The 23809-nt window shown below is 36.5% G+C and overlaps 1 protein-coding gene across 3 annotated transcripts in view; it reads left to right on the forward strand.

Moving 5' to 3' along the window:
- The window catches only part of PLXDC2 (plexin domain containing 2), a 225650-nt gene that overhangs the window by 109384 nt on the left and 92457 nt on the right, over positions 1-23809 (forward strand). For all 3 annotated transcript variants that reach the window (XM_032443073.2, XM_085538689.1, XM_085538690.1), the window contains 2 exons: positions 7690-7901; positions 23281-23427. In XM_032443073.2, the coding sequence (XP_032298964.2) occupies positions 7690-7901; positions 23281-23427 (359 nt within the window). The remainder of the gene's footprint in view (positions 1-7689; positions 7902-23280; positions 23428-23809) is intronic.

Here is a 23809-nt window from a genome sequence, read left to right on the forward strand (position 1 = left end):
TAAATGTTCGAGTCTGGTGCTGGCAATTGTGGTGCAATTTATTTATTGACTGGGAGAGGGGAGGGGAGGGGAGGGGAGGGGAGGGGAGGGAAGTCTGCATACACTTGTAGATGTTTTATTTCAATAAAGTTGGTATTAGTATTCTCAGGAAAACCCTTGAATCTAGATTGGAAGAGTAAGAATTTACATATAAATAGAATATTGTAGAGTGATCTCAATTTCTCTTAGATTTCTGCTAGCAAGGCATTTTTTTGTTCTTGTTGAATTCTGAAGTTTTTCTTGCTTTTTACATGGATAATTTTGTGTCTTAGTGAGAGCTTGTGACATAGTGAGGTTTGGACACAAAACCTGTTTTTCTGTGCTTGAGTTTGATAAGCCACAAGAAAATACAGTTTGATTATTTTGAGTTGTGTGCCAGGAAAGCAAGAACATACAGATATGCTTCCTTTTGCCTTATGTACAGACTTAATATGTAACAAATATCCATCTAGGTTCATTTGGATATCTACATTACCAGTAATTATTGGAAGTGCTAATGTGAATGTGGTTATGAAACTTTCCTATATGTTTAGCAAGCATTAAGTGATGCTAATCATGCTGATTGTCAATAGCTGGAAGTAAAATGCTATCATGAAGAATCCCAGCACTGTTCATTGAATCCAGAGGGACCTGCTATCTTTTGTTCAGGTGGGATTAGGAGAGTCCCTTCTGTAATGCAAACCTGTGCATTGGAAAAGAGAACAAGAAAGTGGTAACTGGAAGTATTCCTTTGTGGAAACTTAAATCTATAGCTGTACTAGGAAATATTTTGGGATCTCCAGATGAAAAGAAGGTTGAAGGCTGGCAATAAAAAAGAAAATTAAGAAAATGGTTGCATGTATAGCAATGACCAAAACTACATAGGGGGAGTCTATAATGAAGTTATGGCAGAAGACAAGAAATAGTTAAGACACTCTTCACTAAAGTAAAGAGAAGACTCATTCCTATTTTTTCAGTTTGAGAAGCTATTTCTGTTGTGCATTGTACACTGAGATTAGATTCCCTGATCCTTTTCCAGCAACAATAACTGATAGGCACTTATAGCATGCTATTGAATTTTTTCACGCATTCCATGAAGTCCATCTTTCCGACCAGATCTGCTTGAAAGCTTTGGAAAATGTGATGTTAGAAACCTACATCTGTAGTGTTTTAAATGAGAACTACACAATTCTGGTTTCTCTGTTTATTTGTTAATGGGGATACTTAGGAGTACTCAGATTAAATTTGTCGTGGTTGGATTTCTAAACCTACTGGTGCTGCTTCTTTTGTAAACCAGAATTGTATAATCAGAGAATGGTTTAGATTGGAACCCTAAAGACCATGTAGTTCCAGCCCTGTGCAGTAGGCAGTGATACCACCTGGTAGAGCATTTTGCTCAACGGCTGGCCTTAAACATCTCCATTGATGGGTCATCCACAACTTCTCTGGGCAATCTGTTCCAGAGCCTCAACTTTCTCATAGTAAGGAATTTTTTAGTAATGTTTAATCAGAATCTGTTCCCTCTAGTTTGAAAATATTATCCCTTGTCTTGTTGCAGGACGTAATAAAGAGTCATTCTCCATCTTTTTTGTACACTCCCTTTAAAAGTTGGGAGGCTACTGAAAGGTCAACCAAGAACCTTCTGTTCTCATGGCTGGACAAGCCCAGTTACCTCAACCACTCTTCACAAGAGAGGTGCTCCAGCCCTCTGATCCTCCTTGTGGCCCTCCTCTGGATCTGCTCCAACAGCTCCATATCTTTCCTGTTCTGGCCTCAAAAGGGCATTGTTTTTATTATTTTTTTTTTGTCTCTTTTGTGAAGTTTTTAATAAAAAATAAAATTATCCAATCGTTACCACGTCATACCAAAAGTCAAGCATATCCCTCATTTTTCTTTTTAATCAAGGTCATAAAGACGAGATTTGTCCTAGTCTCATGATTTATGCTGGAAAAAGTCTCTGTAATACTGCAGGAAAACAATGTATCTACAGCGTAGAGCTGTTCATAGGCAAGGACAATATAAACTGGAAATTCTTAAATGTGATAGATTTTTTGTGGTACTGTTCATTCAAAATATGAGGACTGTACTTGAATATTCCTCTAGTAGAATGTTCATGCTCTGAGTAGTCTGTCACTTCATGCCTCCAGTTTTCATAATTTCCACCAAAATCTGGTGGTTTTTCATTTCTACTAATAAAATGGTTGCAGTAGAAATATAGATTCATGAGACACGGTATTAAAATTACTTAAGTTAAAGAAGTATGATGGCATTTTCTGTTTCTTGATAAATAAATCTGTGTATTTGGTATTTGATTTAGCTGGCATTTGAGTTGTGGCAGATTTAGAAAGATAATACTATATCTTGCATGCAATCTGTTGAGTAAAGGTTTCAATATGTATTTCTAGGCTTCTAAAGGAAAAAAAAAAATGTTGATTATGGTGCATTTATGAAATTAGTCAAATTGCAGAGCTGGCCTAAATATGTGCAATCATGAAATGTAATTAACACATGTTTTTTCAGAAATGAAATCCTGAAATTCTGATGTACTGAAACATTCCAGAAATCTCTGTTTAACTTCACGGAAGGGGGAAGAAAAAAAAACAACAGTTGAATAAGAGCAATGAGGGGCTAAGGATTAAATTATTTACATACTAGAGGTGTTGTTGGTGGTGGTCTTGTTTGTTTCCAAGTAGAGTTTCTTTCCTCTTTGGTAACATTTCAGTCCATTAAAATTTTGCATGGTTCTTTTTCTTGTAGTGAGCTAGAACTTCATTCTAAATGAAACTTGGTGCAGACAAGACTTCAGACTAAAAGCTGTTTCTCTTGTCAAGTTCCACTATTTCATTTTAGTTTTATTTGCTTACAGTTCTTACCTTTCTGTGGGAGGGCAGATTTGTCCAAGAGACTCTGTCTCCACCATGGTTAGGTGCCTACTTACCTATCAGAAGATCTTTCAATTATAAGAAAGCTGATCCATAAGAACTGCATTCAGAAATAATAATGTTGTAGTAGACAAACTCCTCTACTACTCATTTGTTGACATTCAGCATTGATTTATGTTAATAATATAACTACTTAGTAGTTCTGGGTATTTTTCTAGTGTAGGCACATCTTCCTGCCAGTAACCTCAGACTAACTGCACTACTTCAAGAGGCAGCACCTGATGTACAAGAAGATAAAGGTTTGTGTCATGTGTTCCTTGTCAGATTAGACTGCTAAATTAACCTGCAAGTAAAGTTAGTAAGAAAAAAGACATGCTGGGTATGTAGTGGTTTAGGCAGTAGATGTCAAAATCTTTTAAATGTCTTTCTCCATCTGTAAACTTGTACAGAGGGAAATTAGAAGCCCTGGTTTTAGATGTGAGCTGAAGTGAGTCTGTCTGTAATTCTTCCTCCACTCCCTTTCCCATGTTTACTTTTTAAATAATTCTGCCGTAAGCCCATCCAGAACTAGCCCTAAGTCAAGGAGGAATAATCTGCAGACATAATTACTTGCATTGCTACTTTTATGAAAACTTCCAGGAAAACTGTTAAAGCATAAGGTCAAGAGACCAGTTTAAGTACAGTCATTATAAAGTCTGTTTTCACTGCTTCTAAATTGCTATAGTACAGTATCACTTTGTATACCTTGACACAGATATTTACATAGAACTAAAGAACATAACTAATACTGCTGTTATTACTGCAAAAGCATAGTAGGCCTTGTTGAAAACTATGGTTCCAATGTTAATAGGTTTGAAGGCTTATTTCAGTTCTGATTCTCTGCTCTTACAGGCTGAACAAGCCTCTACTTATCTAGGTTTGCCAATGTTATAATTTCATTATTAATCAGATATTATAGTCTTTGGCTGCTTACCAAATGATTTGAATGATTTGAATGATATGTTCTCCTTCAGTGTTAATTAGTGAGCTCTGAGATCTCAAAGATAAGAGTATAATACTTTACTACACTTCCTCTAAAATGCCTTTTATGTGATTTATTCACTACACAGAGGCTTCAACCAGAAACATGAAATAGTTCTAACTTGTAAAGGATTACGATTTTAGGTTTCTGAATGCTTTTTCTTCATGAGCTGCCTGTATTTAAAATCTGAAAATGTATTTGATCTATCAGTTACCTGAGAATGTGTATATATAATTTATTTCAATTAAAAATACTTAAAAGGAATAGAAAACACCCTGTTTGACTCACTTGGAAATACATATATGTATCTTGTTTATCAGTTTCTCAGTATTAGAGGTATGTTGAGATAAACCCCAGGAGCCATGTTGGATCAGAAAAAGGTGACAGGCCTGGCCAGACCCTTTCTTTTCATCTCCAGTAGTTTGACGAAAAGATTTTGTGAAGAGGGTGATCTACTGTAAGTTTATGTCTTCACTCTTTGAAAACACATCTAGATATTACCTCAAGTTAAGCTTGAGCATCTCCACTCTGCCAGCCCAGGTTCATTAATTACATCTAGGGGTAAAACTGGTAGAAGCTTTCACAGATAATAGTGAAGTTACTTGCTTTAAACTGAAGGTGTTATCAGTTCATGCTTTTCATATTTTCTGATATTAGACTTAGAAGTATATAGTGCATTTTTGATATAGTTAGATCAGTGCAAAGCTTCCTGATGTTGATATGGTTTGTAGCTGTAAAGTAATATTTATCAATGTAGTAGCATGCTAACAGTATGACTTAGAAAATGTTCTACATTTCAAGGGAAAAAATCACAAATTAAAACAGTTGAAGCAGAAAAAATGCTATGCACTGATGAGATCAAATTTTGTCCTATGTGGAATAACCCATACCAAATTTTGCAGGTGCCGTGATGCAATTATGCTGTATAAAAAAAATTTATGAACTGTTAGGAGATAAGAATGTAAACTTTGCAAGCTACAAGAAATACCCTGATGTGCTCATTTCATTTTTCTCTCCAGCACTGTATTTTTACTATTTTAGAAAGTAGTTTATGTTATGTTACTAAAACTTAAAGCTTAGATGTAATATTCATTTTTATTCAGGATTTGGGAAGACAAATTATAATCCCTTCCTTTACAGGCAAGGCTCAGCCTGAGGTGAATAGGATTTAGAGACCTCCCCTAACACTAGTATTTTCTGTTTTCTAATTTAGATTATTACCTCAGCATTTTAGTTCTTGACCATAAGAAGAGTAGGTTGCAGTGGGAATGCGAAATGAGGATGAATGTGTCTTTGACTCTTTCTTTCTTCAAGTTACTTCCATGGATTACGCCTTTGGTGTTGTGCATCTCAGACAGAAAGCATGTATCTGCAACTATGTCAGATTCTTTTCTATTTGCTAGCTTTTGGGCATCCCTATCCCTGTAAAACTGTGGCAACTTCTAAGTTGGAGCAGGGAGGGCTGCTTTGAATTGATGTTGATAAAGATAGTGGAGGAGTGATTGAGTTCATCTGCAGAGCTGTCCCTCTGCATCTGGAAGCTGATTGCTTGATGAAGCAGGCAGCAAAGTAGCAATTTATTGAAGACAAGTCTTCTAAGCCTTTTAAGAAAATCAAGGAAACATGTTTCAAAGAGCCACCCATTAAAGGAAAAGAAGCCTGATTTCTCAGGTTCTGAAGAAAGTTATGATTTATGAAAGTTATGAGATTCTTTATTTTATGTCTCTGTTAAATTCTGAATTCTCTAAGTGACACAGTACTACAACAGCATGTGGTTGAGAGTGATTAAATAACTTAGGAAATAAGTTTATTGGATTTCTGGCCAATTAGAAGGGAGAGGGGAGAAAAAAAAAAAAAAAAAAAGATAACCCAGAGCCTAAATTCTTATGGAAATTTTTTCTGTAATGCAACTCTTGCATTTATTAAGAGTGTAAGTCCCTTGCTCGACCTGGGCCTGACTGCATAAGAAAAATATCTCTGTTTTTTAGGACATTCTTCTCTTTCCTTCATGGAACCCTCTCAGAGCTTTGAGAAGCAGAAGAGGGGTTGTACGGCTCGGGCTGGTCTGGTCTTGTCTCCAGTGTTTGACTACATCCATTTTTCCTCATAATGTTGATATCTACCATTTCCTTTGACCCCAGAAACTGATTTAAAAGCAATGACATTGTGCACTTAACGTTTCCTTTTGAGGAGTGGTAACGCTAAAAACAGAATGTCCTGCTGTCATGTGGGTGACGTTCATGAGAGTTGGCACCATGTAGATGTCACTACAGACAGGGAAGATGGACTAGATGACCCTTAAGGACCTCTTCCAATCCAAATCATCATCATCATCATAGTATCACAGTCTTGTGCAGGTTGGAAGGGACCTTAGAGATCATCGAGTCCAACCCCCCAGGATTCGAGCCTCTGTGTAGCAGAGCGGCACTTCGACCACTTGCACCACAGGGTGGATTCGAACCCAGGGCCTCCGGTGTTGCAATGCGGCATTCCTACCACTGTGCCACCGGGGCACACAATGATTCTGTGACTAAGATTCAACTGTAGCAATCACTCCTAAACTATCTGTGATGCAGGAAAATGGCATTGATTGATCCTTTGGTAGGTAGTTTTCTATTTTTCCATCTCTTTTGTGTCCAGACAGCATATTTGATACTTATATGGAACTTGGAAGTAGCGTCTTTTGCTCAGAAGCTACTGCCAAACTGAAGGAGCAGACTGCTACTGAAAGTGAACTATTTTCCGGTGTATCTCTTCTGTACTGTTTATTTTACTCTTCATTACTTCTATTTTGCCACTAACATTTCATTTAAAGCCTCCAAGTACTGCTCTTAAAACAAGTTTCTCTTATTCCTGGAAAATGCAAAATAGAGCATTCCTCTGCTTCTCCTTTGTGGCCCAGTGCATACAAGGCAGTATGAAAAGCATGTCTGATTTTTAGTGCTAAGTGTGATAAATTACTTGAGCCATACTGTACTCCCTGTTGATGATAACTGAAATAAATTAATAAAAACTACTTTGATTGGCTTTTAGGTTGGGAGAATTGGAAAGTAATTAAGAACTTGTGGATTTGTTTTGGTAGCTAGGCCAGCAAGAAAAGGTTGTGAACAATACGAATAAACTGCAAAAGGAATATATAAAGCACACTACCCGTCTCCATTGGTGCTTTACAGAGGATATGGTGGGTGCCTGCAGGCTTCAAACACCATTCACGTTTATCAGTTGGTCAGCTTTATTTCTAAACAGGAGCGGAGGTTTATGGGAATCTCATGCCTCAGAATGTTTATTTGGATGCCTATCACTGTGGCTTCCAAGCTATTTCCACATAAATTTAGCAGCAGAAGCTAAGTTGATACACAACTTCAGTTCTTCTCTGTCTCCTTTATTTTGGGGCATCAGTTTCTTTCAATTAGGTGCTTATTTTTCTTGCATTCGTTTCATTTTGGAAAGTGACACCTATGGGTAGACAAGTGTTAATGTTATAAGATGGAAAACTTTTCCTAGACTTAAAATAAGCAGGAAAACATATAGGATGGTTAGACGAGCCTACAAAACCTAGTCCAAATTATTGTTTTTTTCTCAGGTATTATATGCTGTTTATTCTTTCAGACTATTATGGTTTTGTTGGTTCATCAGAGAGATAATTAGCTATTCTACAGAGTAGTTAAAAGCATTTATAAAAAGTTTAATGTTACTATGTTTTAGATTATGATTGGTAAAGGATAGTCCCAGCTGATTTATAATCTTGTTGTTTTGTTTCTCAAACAGGTGTGCTTTATGAAGTTGTTCAGAGCTTCCCTGGAGTGGAAGAAAATGTGCAAGTGGATGCACGTGTAAATAGCCACAGGTGGAGAAGGCACTCAGAGTCTCTTAAATCAGTCAACACTAACAGAGCCAGTATGGGGCAGGATTCCTCTGAGCCAGGTGGTTTCACAGATCTGTTGCTTGAAGAGGGACATGAGAATGCCACCCAGATTGAGGTAGAAATTCACTTTTTATTTTACTTGTTCTTGAATGGAGGGGGTGGGAATAAGTCAAAAGGTGAGTTCTTCAATACATTCAAGCATTGAATCTAGCCTTGTGATTGTGTATCTGTCCCTGCAAGTATGTGGAAATTTGTTTTTCCTCCTGCTCTGGGAATGGAGTACATCCCTCCTGATTTCTGTGAAAATCCTCTTGAAGTTGTCTGTCTCTCTGGAAACCAGTTGTGAAAAGTTCTGTTATAGCAGTGCTTTTTAAATATCTGGAAAAGGAAGCAGTATACCCAAAACAAACAAAAAAACATAGGAATCTTGAAAGTTAAGTATTTCCATCTGTGAGATTTTGTCTTGTCTATATGAAGAGTAATTATTAGAAATGGAAAGAGGCTCTAGAGAGATGAGAAGTATTCTATGTCAGATGTTGAAAGTATTTCCCCATTAGTTTATCCTCTAGGAAAGAAAATGGATGAAATTCATCTAAGGGAAATCTTGAGTTATTACTCCTATACTTTAGGATTTAATTTAATCTCTAATTGCTAGTTTAGAAATTTAAAAATGAACTGGCTGTATTAACATTCTCTTGCACACAGATAATAACTGTAAATAATTATTGTATTAGTGCTGATTTATTTTTTTTAAGTACTAGTATTAGCTGTTTTCCAATTAATAAAATCTCCATTGTGTTTATCAAAAAAATACAGCTTGTAGTAGACTATACTTCAAATTTTCAATCTTTGCTTCCAAAGCTTCAGTGCTTTATTTTTTTTCCATTGTTGAGGAGCTCATTCTCAAACACAACAATTTTTAGGTTTAAGATTATAGACTTACACAATAAGGAATGCAATGTAAAACTTGTCTGTCAACATGATGATGCGTCAAAGTACTAACTCCTTTCTCAAAGGTGTGTTTTGTGGTTTCTTTCTTTTTTAATTTGATTTAAAATGATTTGGGTTTTTTGTTGTGTATGTTTGGTTTGGTCTTTTTTTTTGCCTCTCCATTCCCTACTATCTAACCATACTTGTAGCAGCATACTCTAGCACAAAAGAGTTCAATCCTGTTTCTAATTATTTTAGCACGTAAAGTGGAAGGTGTCTTGGATACAGGAGTGTTTCTGTGGCTGACTTTTTTTTTCCATGGCTCACATGCAGATCTGTATGCGTTGTCTTGTGTGTCTCCAGTCCATTGAGTGCCATGCTCTTATAGAATGAAATGGGTCAGAGCTGCCTCCCTAATACTTGTGTTTGGCAACTTTTGGGAGAGAAATGAATGCTGGAAAATGGATGTATATTGAATGATGGTTTTTCCGTAGCTGTTTTTCCTGCCTGATTAATGGCACTGCAGAGTCTTAACCTCAAAAGTATACAGTCTCTACTGAGTTTAACTTCAGGTTCTGTGCGCCCCTATATCCCTTGTCTAGTCTCCCTGGCAAAGTAAAATAACTGAATTCTGTTCTTGCGCATTATCAGATCCTTTTGTAAAATCCCTGCTACAACACACAGGCTCTTTACAAAAAGAAGTGAAATTTGGTGTCTGGCTTTGCAGAAGATGTTAAATGTATGACCAGAATTCACAGCAGAGGAATCCAGATGTTACAGTATTCTGCAGCTTAGGAACTCATCATGCTGGAGAGTATATTGATTTATTTTTTTAAACTCTTCTTCTGCATGTGTTGCTGGTCTTCTGGGAGAAAATCCAGAGAATGAGTATTACTTGTCACTCATATTTAATGACACTGCAGTGTTATAACACTTCTTTATCACATGTACTGTTATCTCTGAGTTACTGTGTAGACTTTCCTTGCATGTGTGGGAGAATCTTCCACTAGAAGCCTGATTAGTAATGAACATATCTTTTAATTTTTGTTTGTTCTTCCTTACACTGATACATTTACTTTCTACTTAGATTTTACTTTTTTTTTTTAAAGGCAATTAATTTTTGCATCTCCTTTAAAAATAACTCAGAATGTTTCCTGTGAGATCAAATCCTTACAGCCATCGTGTGGCAAATGATAAAATCCATCTGTGTGTATGATAGCTTGTGTCCTTTAGCTTTTCTTGATGTCTCAAGGCAGTGAGATTTCTTTAGTTTTCCCTTAGAATAGCACCATTCCAAGTCTCCGTAATCCATAAATTATTTTAAGATCATTGGAGTATGAACTTCAGACCTTCAAGAGCAGCCTCAAGAAAATGCACTGTTGGTCAGTTAATCATGTTTTTGCGGGGTGGATATGCCCCCATCCTGAAGGATGATAGTGGTCACATTGTCTTATGCTGATCCTCTGGTCTGCGAGCCTGAACAGTGCAACCACTTGGCATGCCAAGAATGTTCACTGTCACCTTTCTCAGCTTTGTTTGACCTTCTTTAGGAAGGAACTCATGCAAACTGATGCATCAGATGTTTTCTTAAATAAGACTTTCTCTTGAATCAGACTCTCTGGAAGTTGAAACATATGGCAAAGATAAGCTCAAGTATTGGATGTATTCATATTGTGTGCAGAACTGTTGGAAATGGGCATGGCCTTCAGAAGGAGGTGATGGGACTTTCTCAGAGGTCTATCCTGTTGTTGGAGGACAGGAACTGCTTGGTCCAAGGTGGAGAATGGTGGCAGCAGAAACCAAAACTGATAGTGATAAGAAAAAGGCAAAGGGCAGGAAGAACACCTTTGTGCTGCAGAGTAGATCTTCTGTGTGTATGACATCTATAGACTTTCTGGAGAGCTGACAGTGAGCTGGAGATAATAAGGTAAGATTAATTTATAGCAAATGATTATCATAAACACATAAAATGGTATGAGATTATGAAAGTACTTCTTCCTCTTAGTTTAATAGGATTTTTAATAATGTGCCAGTTAGAGACTAGAATGTTTTAAATCTAAAATGTTCTCAAGGGTGGAGGTTGGTCCCATCTGCTTTCTGGGGCCCAAGTTAGTACATGTTTTAATGTTTGCATTTTTACTACATAATATAACCAGAACAAATGAGTGAGACCTTAATAAGCGTGGAAAGGGGTGAGATGCTGTCTTGTACAGATGGACATAAATGTTACAGCCCTGGAAAAATCCTTGAAGAAGATGGCATTTAGATGACTGGGAAATATATTGTCAGCAGAGTGAACTCTGAAAATGCAGTATTGTGGTGATACAGAGCAAACAGATTGACTTCTTGGCCCTTTTAAAAGCTTTGGAGTGTTCCTCTTTAAAAAATGAGAGCCTCTGCTGATAAGGCTTATATAGGAGAAATATGAAGTGACTACTGCTGTTTCTTTTTTATTATTATTATTATTATTTTGTTTTGTTTTCCCCCTTCCAATCTATTTTGGGATTCCTCCTCACAATCTTGAGAGTCAGGGTTGATTGGCTTTGTTTTTTTTTTTTTTGCTTGTTTGCTGAGTAAATTACCTCTTCGTTACTGTGCTTAGAAAATACAGAAGTGCCTTTTATTTATGATAAACAAGTCCAGGAAATGCAATGGGTAGGGTAGGATTTGTTGTTGCAATCGCTATATGTCCTTGAAAAAGTAATGAGCGTGAAAATAAGTCTCACTAAATATGTCTAGTTTAACGTATCTTCTTTCAAACAAGTATCAAACTGGGACAAATATACTTTCTTTTCCTGTTCTCATAGAAGTATGGTTATTAAGTAATTGACTTTATTTTAACAGTGTTAATGCTTCTAGTTAGATTCATGATCGCATTTTGACCTTCACGTTAATAGCTGAAATGCTGTAGTTATGCAAAGGTAATGAAAGCAAGTAGCAGAGATTCTTGTTCCTCTTTTACTAGAAGAGGAGCTGATCCTTGAAATGCATCTAGTGTGGATGCCAGATTCCTACTACCTGTGCAGATGCTTTCTTGTTTTGCCACAGTACTCTCTAATATAGGAATGGCCATAGGGCACTGAAAAGAGAGGCTTAATAATGTGTTAATATATGATTATTGTCACACAAAATGTGACATATTTTTCCAAAGTCTAGAATACTTACTGTTTTCTAGGTGGTGACCAGTCATTGTATAAGAGCTCCATACAGAGATTATTCTCCAGCATTTATAATTTTGGTATCATTTTTTTCCAGATATTCAGCCAAGCGGCTCCAGGCACAGACTTTAAAATGATTTCTAGAAAGACTGCTTTGCTTTACCGTTCCCTTTCCCTGATCCTTCTGACAGCTTAAACCACAGTAAACTATGCAACGCTGAGAAATAAAATGCTGAAAATTTGAAGTGAAGCTATCTGTAACATACCGTATACACTGTTACTAGCATATGGTTACAAATTTTGCAAAACAAGTGTGGGGCATTAGTTACTGTGGAACTTCTCATTTTATGGAGATGCTACATCAAAACAAACTGCATCTTTCACAATCTTAAAAAAGAAATCCAGCATCAAAATAATAGGTTAAAGTGAAGTCGGGGTTAAGCTGACTGCAGCTAAGCTAGTAGTAAGGTTTTATTGCTTTTCAGCATGAAAACAGGGAGGGAAAAAAGAAAAAAAAAAAAAGTAAGGTTTTAAAACAGAATGAATGATACTTTAGAAGATTCAGTTCTATGCATGAAGCAGTGTGTTGAACACAATATGTCAAATCAAACTTGGCTGTTTCTTACTTTACTCTCTATCCCTGACCATAATAATTGTGGATATGACTGATAACTGTTTTGTGTACTGCTTTCAGCTAAAACAGTTGATGCTAACAGAGGGCACTCTTATTTTTCTCTACTTTCTTTAGTTTCTCTAGATGTTGTTCGAAGTGTACATTTTTAGCAATCTTTGTAATTTAGACCTGGAAAGCATCCTGTCTGTCAGAACTCTGGTGGATTCCTTACTGGCAGTGCACGTATGCTAAGTTTTGCATTTTCTCCAAGAGTTACTGTTCAAAAAGAGGCTTCTCCCTTATCAGTCCCAGTCCCCTGACAGCATTGAAGATGTCTGGTTCTGACTGGCAAAAACAGCAGAAGGGATTGAGTGTGACAACCTTTGGGATTTGAGAGTAATTGTTCTCAGCTACTGGCAGTGATGTTAGCATGCCCACTGCTCTGCTCTTACTGCAAGTCTGAGCAAGGAAAAAATACTGGTTACGATTAAATTCCACTCAGCTGAACAAACGATAAGGTGTTCCTGGAATTACTGCTCCAGTGCACTGTATTAAAAGTAAAAAAACTTGTGCATAACTGTGTGAAGTCTCAAAACTAAGCAGTATGGTAATTGCACAGAGGGCTGCTAGTTTGGCCAAGCCCACCTCTATCTTGTTTCTATATATGTTTCTGTATATACATACATGCATGTGATATAGTATATGTGAGGTTTTTCTATCACAATCTTTTATTGCAAGTTCTGTTTTAAGAAATCAAATTTAACTGATTTAATATGGTTACAGCTACTCAGGCTACTTGCAAACTCATTGTCATAACAACAGTTATGTTAATAATTACCGAATTGTGCTATTTTTGTGCATAAAGGACTCAGGAGAAGGAAGGAAAATGTGAGCTTCCTTCTTAGGTTGTAAATGTTTTCATGATTTTTATTTATTTTAAATCAGAGTGAATACACAATTTTCTGGGCTAAAAGCATTGTCACAAGATACATATTTTATGGTTAGATATTTATTGTAGTAGGATCTACACCAATTCAGACTCTGCTTGTCTTTGACTATTTTATCTTAAACATTATATAAAATGTAGTTCCTTCACTGACTTCAGGGAGCATAACTTAGCCTAAAGTCTGCTTGAATGTGCATTCATGCTGCTGATGTTTCTGTAATGTTTTAGAGGATTAAACAAGTACCTCACCTGATTCCTCTCTTTCATACATCATTACACTGAAAGTGCTGGAGCTCACTAACCATTAATGTTGCACATGCCTAATCTTAAAAATTCAGAAAAATTTTTGGAACTTAAATTTCATGGTAGTTATTAAACCCAGAGGTACTTCCTGAAAGGCAGATTAGTGGACCTTGATGAACAGGTCAGGGGGAGGAAATTGGTACTGCCTGTGACTTCTATTCTATTAGGGATCTGCTTCCAAATCTGGGACTGGACTAAAAGAATGTCTGTTCTGAGAAAGTACTGCTGCTCTTGTGCCTTCTTGGCACTGCATCTCTAAATCAAATGTCTTTTCTTTCCCCACAGTGAGAAGCTGAAAGATGAAAACTGAAATTATTTTTTTTTACAGCAGGAATCTTCTTGGGACATGCTGGAGTTCAGTGAAACAATCATAGATATCTCTTGGCTTTTCTATCTAGCAGTCAGCCCTGAAAATAAAAAGCTTTGTATTCAATTGTCATATTAAATTCTGAGAACTAGAATATGCTCTTTAAATGTTTAAAGTGTTTTAAAGTGCTCTTTTAATGTTTAAGTGTTAAAATCACTTAAGGAGACGATGTATATGATTGTCTATCAGTGTTTCTAAACAGCTTTTACTATGCGCAGAAGAGTTTGTTGCTATTGAGGACTCAGCTGACATTTTAAAATGTTTTCATTCAAAACTTTCAAGAAATTACTCCAACTAACAACGTAATTTTAACAAACACATCATTTGATCTCAACAAGTCTCCTTTTCCTCAAATTGAGGGGTAAAAAATATTTTTTTTACTTTTTTTTCAGATTATGTTCTCAGTCAAATACAAGTTTCTGTAAATTATTGCTATAATCCAGCACTTCATTGATTATTTTTAATATCTACAACAACAAAAAAGAGCTAGAAAGTGATTTTTTTCTCAAATCTGTACTGGTGATGTGAAACAACCAATCCTCTGCTCTCACTGATTCAAAATTGTAGTCCTTTTTACTAAGTCAGAACAAACAGTATGTCATTTGCAACTAGAATTAGAATCTGGGATCATCATTAATTTTTTCTTCCCCACCCCCCTCCCCCCGACTTGTCCAGCTGAAGTTTCTACTGATGTTGTCATACTTCCTGGCTAGCCAACAGACCCATATGTCACTGTCTTGTTTCCTGTCAATTGCAAGAAGTTAAACTGGACAAAAATTCAATATATATCTTTATATTGGATTTGTTAACTGCTTAAATCAAAGCAATTGTGACACATGCATTGTGATGGTCTTTAGATGGACTTGAATTCATTATCAACCCTGCAATAAGTGCTGAAGAAATGATTGTACTGGTATTTTCATTTTTCTCAATCTAAAGGAATGATGATTCTACTACTCACTCAAATATAGCTGAAAAAATAAAAAGGTTAATACTTGAGGGATCACTTGCTCTCTTTCTTTTAAACTTCCATGGAGGAAGAGGGGGAAGGAAAGAAATTTAAAAATGAGTTTTCCTTTCTCCTATGTAAGGGAATTTGCAATTCTCCATGGTAATCCTTTGTTCATTTCCACATGCTTAGCTGTGTTGGCATGTGTGGTGTTTAGCATTCTGATGATAATGACTTTTTACAGCAAGGAAGGATGCAGGGGATTTGTAATTTAATGGAATCTGCCTTTGAATTTTCTTGATGATAATACTTCACATTTCTGTTTCCCTCTTCATCTCCATGTTCCTAAAGCACATTACAATTACTCCAGAATCACTGAATTCATGACTGAAAAGCTATGGGAGGTATCAGCGACAGGCTTACATTTTTTTTTATTTTTTTTTTTTTCCTGAATTTTTTCAGTCATGCACATCACAGCCTTAGCTTGCAGAATTTGGCTGAAAATAGATTCAGCTAATAGAAGCAGTGTTAGCTGTGGCTGTGTGCATTGGGTAGGTTGCTCCACTCACTTCCTTTCTGACCACTTTCAACTTGGAGTGCCTTCACAAGGGATACAGCAAATACAAAAATAGATAAGAATTAAAAAATGAGATAGAGACCATGGGAACTTAAGAGGAAATTCAGTTGTCTAGCCTTAAGTGCCTGGTAATATTTTAGGCAGAAAGGTTATGCTGGATGTTTTCTTTTTGCATGTGCAGAATACAGGTCTCCTAAAGGTTTTTGAACCATGTCTTACAGACTTGCATGGTACTGGGTTCTTCTTGTGCTTAGAAGTTGCATCTCTGCCCTGGTCAATACAGGCAGTATTTGGATTGTTTTGCTCTGAAGTGTGTTGAGCTGGAAAGATAGACCTACAGTAACCGTGTTTGATTTCCAAAGAGCTGTAGAAATCTGAGCAACAGCTTCATAATTTATTCATATCTATCTTTTCCTCTAAGGTGTGAATGAAATCTGATATGTTCATTGTGGATTTCACCCAGCTTTATGTTTTAGTAATTAATGATTCAATAATGTTATATGTGGGAGCTAATTTAGAAAGTTATTGACTTGTAGTTTTGGTTGCAATCTGTTTAGATGTTATGATCTCTAGAGAAGTCGTGGTAGTGCAGTTCATTCTTAAGCACACGGGCTCTAGGATGAGCATGCTACGGTCTGAACAGCATGGTTTCAACAGGGAGTCACACTGAGTAATGTGAAAACTTCAAATTAGGCATTATCCTTACTTTAGTCACCTTTTCCTGAATTTTACAGGAAGAAAAGCTGCTGCTTTAGTAAATGAGTGTTCCTGTTTGTATCAACTTAATGTCTGTCGCTCATTCTTACAGCCTACTGCTTTATATTTTCATCTGTGACTCCTGAAATGTGTCATTAACTGTTCAGGAATTACAGCACATACAAGTTTGGAGGCAGCTTCCTGAACTGACGTACAGAAAGTCTTTGTCAGCTTAAAACTGCAGCTCCTGCTATTAATTTCATTGCCCAGAGTTTTAACACTGTTTATCCTGATTTGGGTTTGCTGTCTTCCCTCCTTTTGTGAGGCTTTAGGGTGACTGAGTCTTGGCTGTTCTGTTTACCTTGTCATCTCTTCTAGTTAAGAAGGGATATGGAAGACTTACCTATTCCATCTTCTGAATGTGCGCTGGAGAAGAAATAGGCTAGAATCATTTGAAGATGCTGCAATACCTGCATCCAAAGGAAAGAAAGAAAAACAAAACAAAATACAAGATGCTGTTAAACTGATCTTATGCTGTATCATGAGGAAAAAATAAACACTGTATAAATGGGGTTGTAGGTATGTCACAGTATTTACACCCCCTTCAATATAAGGACAGGCTGAGAGAGCTGGAGCTCTTCAGCATAGAGAAGAGAATGCTTCAAGGAGACTTCGCAACAGCCTTCTGGTATCTGAAGGAGGCCTATAGTAAAGCTGAGAAGTGACCTTTTAGAAGGGCGTGTGATGACAGGACAATGGGAAGTGGTTTTAAACTGAAAGGGAGTAGATTTAAACTAAATATACTATAGTTTAGGCCTGGTACTGAGCTTTTTGTTACATTTACAATCATTTTTAGAGTTTCAATTTTATAAATGTTTTAGTCACTTATACATACCTAAAAATGAATAAAATAAACTGATGTTTAATAATCACAATAAAATAAATGTACTGATTTCATAGTAATTTTATTAAAATGTCTTCCATTTATTTTCATGTTAGGGGAGGGGATGGTGCATAGCAGTCAGAGGCCTATTGTGAGAATTTCTCAAAGTCCTACTCCAACAAATCAGAAACAAAACTGCATGATAAACATTTCTCTACTGTAACTGATTTGTGAGTTACTTGTTCTTTTTATTTATTTTTTTTTTCTCCTTTAAGTAAGATGTTGCAGAAACTTTTGCTCTTTTGAAGATTGTCTGTCATGACAAGACACTCTTAGGGCCTTTGTAAAACTGCTGTAATAACCCCTAAATAGGCTGGCTGTTTTCTAGCTATCCCCAAGAGGGAAGCTTCCTTTCAGAAGGAGCTGAATATCATGAAAATGGCAGTGGCACCAAGCTAACTCTTTAGAAAACCAGAAAGACTAAATGGATTTTTGGATTAATAACAGGTTTATGGCTTCATTCTCTGCCAGGTTGTTTGTCATGTGTGATTCTCCATTATAGGTTTGTCAGACACTCAGACAGGAAAGTGCAGTTTAAAATCCTTGGTGCTTAAGCTCCAAGTTGATACAGAGCCATAGAAATCCATATGCATGCAAAGGGACAAAAGTCATGAGTTCAGGGCTTATGGTTTGAGCCCAGCTGATGGTATCATTGAGTGTTTACCGAAAGAGACTCCAGATGCAAATCTGCGCACTTCTAGGACTCAGTTTCCTTGGAAAATCTCATTATGTGAGGACTCACCATGTACCTGGATGGAATTTCTGTACTTTGTGGAGAACTCATATGGTCTATTCTTAGAGAATACAGTGTGAGATGAAGTCCTTAATGCCACTGTGTGCAAATAGAGGATTTCCTCTTTTGCTAGGATGTGCTTCTCTCATTCATTAGACATGATATTCTAAGTAGATATGATGTTCAAAATAGATTTTTGCTAATGCTTATGCAATCAATGGCGAAATTCACAGGCTGTCTTCAGTTTCCTGGTGGCTTCTGATGTGAATGATATGGGGTATGTCTGTCTTTACAAAGTAATTCCCTCATCAGGTATTTAAAGGAAGGGGGTTTAGGGAGAGGGGGATGAAGAAAAAACAACCATAAAACGTAATAAAAGACTGTGGCTTTGCCGTTGTGAAAACAAGGCAGTTTTGTAAATTTTATATTTCCTGAGATTCATATACAGCAAATGTTTTTGTTAAGAAACTGACCAGCAGAGGTTATCCTTGATACAAAGCACTTATTAAATGAAATCAGTATTTGTGAGCATCAGAGAACTCCTTATAACAACCATGCTTTCTAGAAAGCAGCCACTATATGTATTCTCCACAAGCCTTCCATGCAGTAGTTAGTGTGCCTTCTATCTTGTGAAATTAGTGCTTTTACTCTGTGAAAGGTCAGGGAGCATCTGATCCTATAAATCTTTAAAATTGTATCACTGCTGTGTTACAACTATAATTGCATGCTTTGTGTTAAAATGCAGTTAAATGAAAGCAGCATGTTAAGTGTCTTTTTTGTTTTGTTTTCCATGACCTTAATCTACCTATTAGGACTGCATCTCAGCATCAACAGTCTTTTCCTATGCTCCCTCATTTCTCCTGCTAATGGCTGTAATGCTTGGTAGGGCTGAGCATGCACATGCATCTCTTTCAATCCAAAGCAAAGCTAGAGGTTTGGCAGAGTGGCCTTTGAGGGGTCCTGAAGAGAAAGATTTGAGAGTCTCAGCTGATAAAAGATTCAACATGAGCTGGCAGTGTGCTCTTGCAGCCCAGAAGGCCAACTGTATCCTGGGTTGCATCAAGAGAAACATGAACAGCAAACTGAGGGAGGTGATTCTGCCCCTCTGCACTCTTGAGATCCCACCTGGAGTATTGTGTCCTCCACACAAGAAGGACACAGGGTTCAGAGGAGGGTACAAAGATGATCAAATGCATGGAACACCTCTGCTACGAGGATGGGCTGAAAGAGCTGGGCTTCTTCAACCTATGGAAGAGAGGTTCTAAGGAGACCTTATAGCAGCCTTCCAGTACCTGGAGGGGGCCTACAGGAAAGCTGGGAAGGTATTTTTTATAGGGGCGTTTAGCAACAGGCCAAGGGGAAACGGGTTTTAAAATGGAAGAGGGTAGATTTAGACTAGATATCAGGAAGAAATTCTTTACCTTGAGGGTGGTGAGACAGTGGAACAGGCTGCTCAGAGAGGTTATGGACACCCCAACCCTGGAGGCATTCAAGGCTAGGCTACATGTGGCTTTGGGCAGTTTGGTCTAGAGGAAGTGTCTCTGCCCATAGCAGAGGGGTTGAAGCTAGATGATCTTAAAGGTCCCTTTCAACCCAAATCATTCTATGATTCCAGAGTCCAGTGTCCCATGTCACTTCCGTACTGCGCTCTTGCACCGTTTTTATCTGGTGGCTACTAATAACATGCAGAATGGTAAGATTAATTTTCTCATGAAAATACGAAAATATTCAGCAATTAATTATAGCTTTATTTTACTGGGGTTATAGGCCATGATGCAGAGAGGGAGTAAGGAAATAACTAGAGCTGAGTGAGACTGGTACAAATAATGTTGGGGAAACTGGATTTGTTGTCTGCATGCAGGATAATCTTGCTGCTGGCTTGTTTTAATAGAAAGGGTGTTCTATTTTCTTCCATGAAGTGAATTACTAGGACTAATTTTCTTCATTAGGGAAATACTTTTAATTGCTTACTCATTTCCTCCTTCGAAATTTCCCCTTTTTTTTTTTTATTATGTTTGTTCTCTCCCTGAAAAATGTTCTTTAATTGCCTGTTTTCTCCTTCCAGGGTTTCTGTTTTATTGTGCAAATGCAAATTTTAGAAAACATAATTAGACAATTACAGATTAATTTCATAAGCTATTTCTCTATAAATACTCATATTATATTAGAATTAGAGTCAAATTTATGAACATAGTGTTTGATTATGAATTTCCTCAGTACTGATTTTTGGGGCAAAAACCAGAAGCACTTTAATTTCATTAAAGGTATGCATAGTCTGCAATATTAGCAATAGTTGGGCAATAATTAATTTTGTTAAAAACCATACACCAGTTCCTGTTTTTCCAGTGACAAAACTAAACATCTATGAAGTCTTAACTTTGTATCCGTTATGGTTTCAGAGTTCCTTCATTGAGGTGTTGTCTCAATGGAAATATGACAACATCATTTCAGTATTTAGAGTATTTAAAAGAACAGTTGTGTTTTCATAGACATACAGTCTAATTATCTTCAATTACAGGTAGCAACAATTAATAGCAACAATTTCCAAATAGTTTCCTTAGATTTTGTTTTTTTCTGGTCAAAACCAATTATTTAAATTTTCAAGTAAATACAGTGATAAATTAGGTGTTGTGTGAGCCAGTTGGAAAGAGTGGTCAGGCTGCCCAGGGAGGGGATGCAACTGGGGGACACAGTGGGCATGGTGGAAATAGGGTGGATGACTGGACTGGGTGATTTTAGTGGTCTTTTCCAACCTTAATAATTCTATGACTTTAATGCTATGTAATATTCAATGGATACAAGGACTGGGAGAAGGTGGCCAGAACTAAAGCTGTTGAAATCTAACTGCTGTCTGTCTGTATACACTGTAACAATTTGCTTTGCTAATATATTTCTCTCTTACAGATAAACTAGTGTTTTCTCTGTGGTGTACTGTTGTGCAGCAGCAGAGATCATCCTTGGATGCTTTTTTCCCTGCTTTTTTTTCTGCTTCATTTATAGTATAACCTTAAAGATGGTAAAACTGCATTCATTATTGTCTGCAGTTTGGATGGAATAGAAAAAAGTACTTGAAAAAAAAGCATTCTTGCACATAGATTTGACAGAGGATCTTATTCCTAACCTAAATTAAGGAGCATGTGTAAGCATGGGACTCTCAAAGTTTCTTTTCTTTCACATATGAGATCGCATCGTCATTGAATCACGGTGCCTTACCTCAGTGAGAGAGAACTTCATTGTTTCATGTTTTTTCTGTATTATTTTCACGTACACTTTTGGTTCGCATCCCAGTTAGCAATTTGAATATATCTTGGAGCATAATGTAACTCTTCCTGATAAATAGCACACACAGTTACACCACACTTCCTAGTCTATGAGAGCACACTTAGCACGTTTGAAGTCCTTATTTGTTAGGGGAGAGAAGTTGTTGAGGGAACAGCCTTGTGACATTTGGACTGTATGACTTACAGAATGAATATCTAGTAAGAGTCTGACAAGTAATGTACTCCAAAAGTTTAAAAAAGGCTTAGTCTTCAGCTGTGCTGAGCTTTCATGAGCAATGTATACACACAGCACACCTGAGAATACTTAGTTGTAGTGAGAGTATGAAAATATATTCAATGTGTCATCAGAAAATATCCCGCATAAAAACTGTATGAAATTAGTTTTCTTTACAATCACAGTAAGATGGCAAGTCAACATTGAGGATTGCTTCAGGTAAAAAATAACTTATTTTCCCATAATAATAAATATTCCCTTCAAATTCAGGAAGGTTGACAACAATAATAGTTGATGCAAAAAAAGTTTTTGGAAAAGTCTGCTGCTGTAGAAGGTGTACTTGTCAATAAAATAGAGGTGCATCTTATTTCATCTATGTGCAGTATTTGGGACAAACTGTACTTACAGAGAAGCAACTGGAAGTTATTCTTATTTACCAAAAATACCTGGAAAGTGAGGGGGGGAAAGAAAGAAAAAAACAAAAAACTTTGTATTTAACCATCAGCACCTTAATTAATTTTCTGTTGCTTCTTAAAGTAGTAATGAGCATGTTGTCTACTTTCTCTTCTTATTTTTTCGTATGTTAACATGCTTTATTTATTTCTAAGCATTCTAATTTCCTATGGTTGGTGGAATGTATTATGAAACAGGTAGAATCAACCAAACTCCTTAAGCACATCTGTCAGAATGAAGACTCTTAGGTATCTGTTCTTACCAGTAAAGCATTTCCTGATAGCTGGCAAACTTACGGAAGAATCTTGTGATTTCATTTCCACAGTGGTGCATGTTCACATGGTAAATTTGCAGTGTTTTTTGTAGCCATTCCACAGAAAACTGACAACATTTTGATTTAAATATTTCACAGTTAAAAACTTTGGATGGGTAAAGGTTGACTAATCAGTAGCTAGAATAAAATATTTTTGTATAAAAGATCTCAGAAATACACTTTTTTATGTGCTAAATAAGAGCCAGTGACTTATGTGATTTTGAGTAAAAACTGATTGCAGTAGAATGGCATGCAGATTATTTTGAGTGTTGGCATCTCATCTGTCATCCAAAGTAACCAGATGTTGCCTAGACTTTGACTATCACCTGAACAATGAAATGGATTGCTGTGTTGGATATATATTCTGGCTGCAGAATTTGGTGGTCCACTAGCATGGTTTCACATAGCACATTTAGGATTTTTATATTTTCTCTCTGAATTTGCTGTGATATGGGCATGGCAGCAACCACTTCATTTTAAAGACTGCAAAAAATTTTCCATAAATATATGTACGTATTGATCTCTCTCTGAATGGCAAATGTACCTTAAAATAATGTTTTGGAGATCTAAAGTGAAATAATTGTAAAGCTATAGCTATTAACAATGTTATGAATGCTCACTTAAAGGCTATTCTAATAAATTATGCTTAGAAAACTTAAAAAAAAAAAATAAATAAAATTCCCATTAAGCTGTTGGCTCTGAGTACTACTTATCATTTTGTTATAATATGGTAGTTGTTACATGAACTTAATCGTCAGCTCACTTTGTTGCCATCATAAATATCATAAATTTTGCTGTAGATTTTTATAAATGTGGTTACAGGTATGGTATGGTTATGACTTGGAGGTAGATAATGTTATGGTAAGTATTTGCCTTGCCAAATGCTCATGGTTGGCGGCAGAAATATATTCTGGAAAACATTTGGAATTTTGAGTGTGAAGTGTGAATTTTACATAAAAGTAAAATGCATATTCCATTCTGATATCTCTTTGCTGTGTTCCCCTCCTTCCCCTTTTAGGAGGATACAGATCATAATTATTATACTTCAAGGACATATGGCCCATATGATTCTACCAGTCGGGATTTATGGGTCAATATAGACCAAATGGAGAAAGACAAAGTAAAGATTCATGGGATCCTCTCCAATACTCATCGACAAGCAGCAGTAAGTTGTTATACTTTTTATTTTTACTGTCATAAATGTTTTTCAACTGTGAGCAATTAAACTGCTCTAAGTATCAAAATACTCCTGTTCAGAGCTTCATCTTTGAATTTTAGTTAAGATTTAAAATTCTGAACTGTGTTGCTATCGAAAGATTTCCAGATACGTTTTTGTATTTAATGTAACAGTCCTTCAGAAATGTCTTTAAGGTATATATGTATGCTCTGTTTTAAGGTTAGATCTCAAACTATCTAACAGTAAACTAGTTTCATCTCTGAAGTCAGAGGAAATGTTACTGTTAATTTCATTAGAGACAGAATGGGGCTGAGAAGAAAATTGCTGAAATTGCTTTTCTTGAAACTTGTAAGGTTTGTTTGCTTTTTTG

Source organism: Coturnix japonica, chromosome 2 (genome assembly GCF_054131305.1).
Source record: "Coturnix japonica strain WE chromosome 2, WE-NBRP24, whole genome shotgun sequence".
Classification (NCBI taxonomy): Eukaryota; Metazoa; Chordata; class Aves; order Galliformes; family Phasianidae; genus Coturnix; species Coturnix japonica.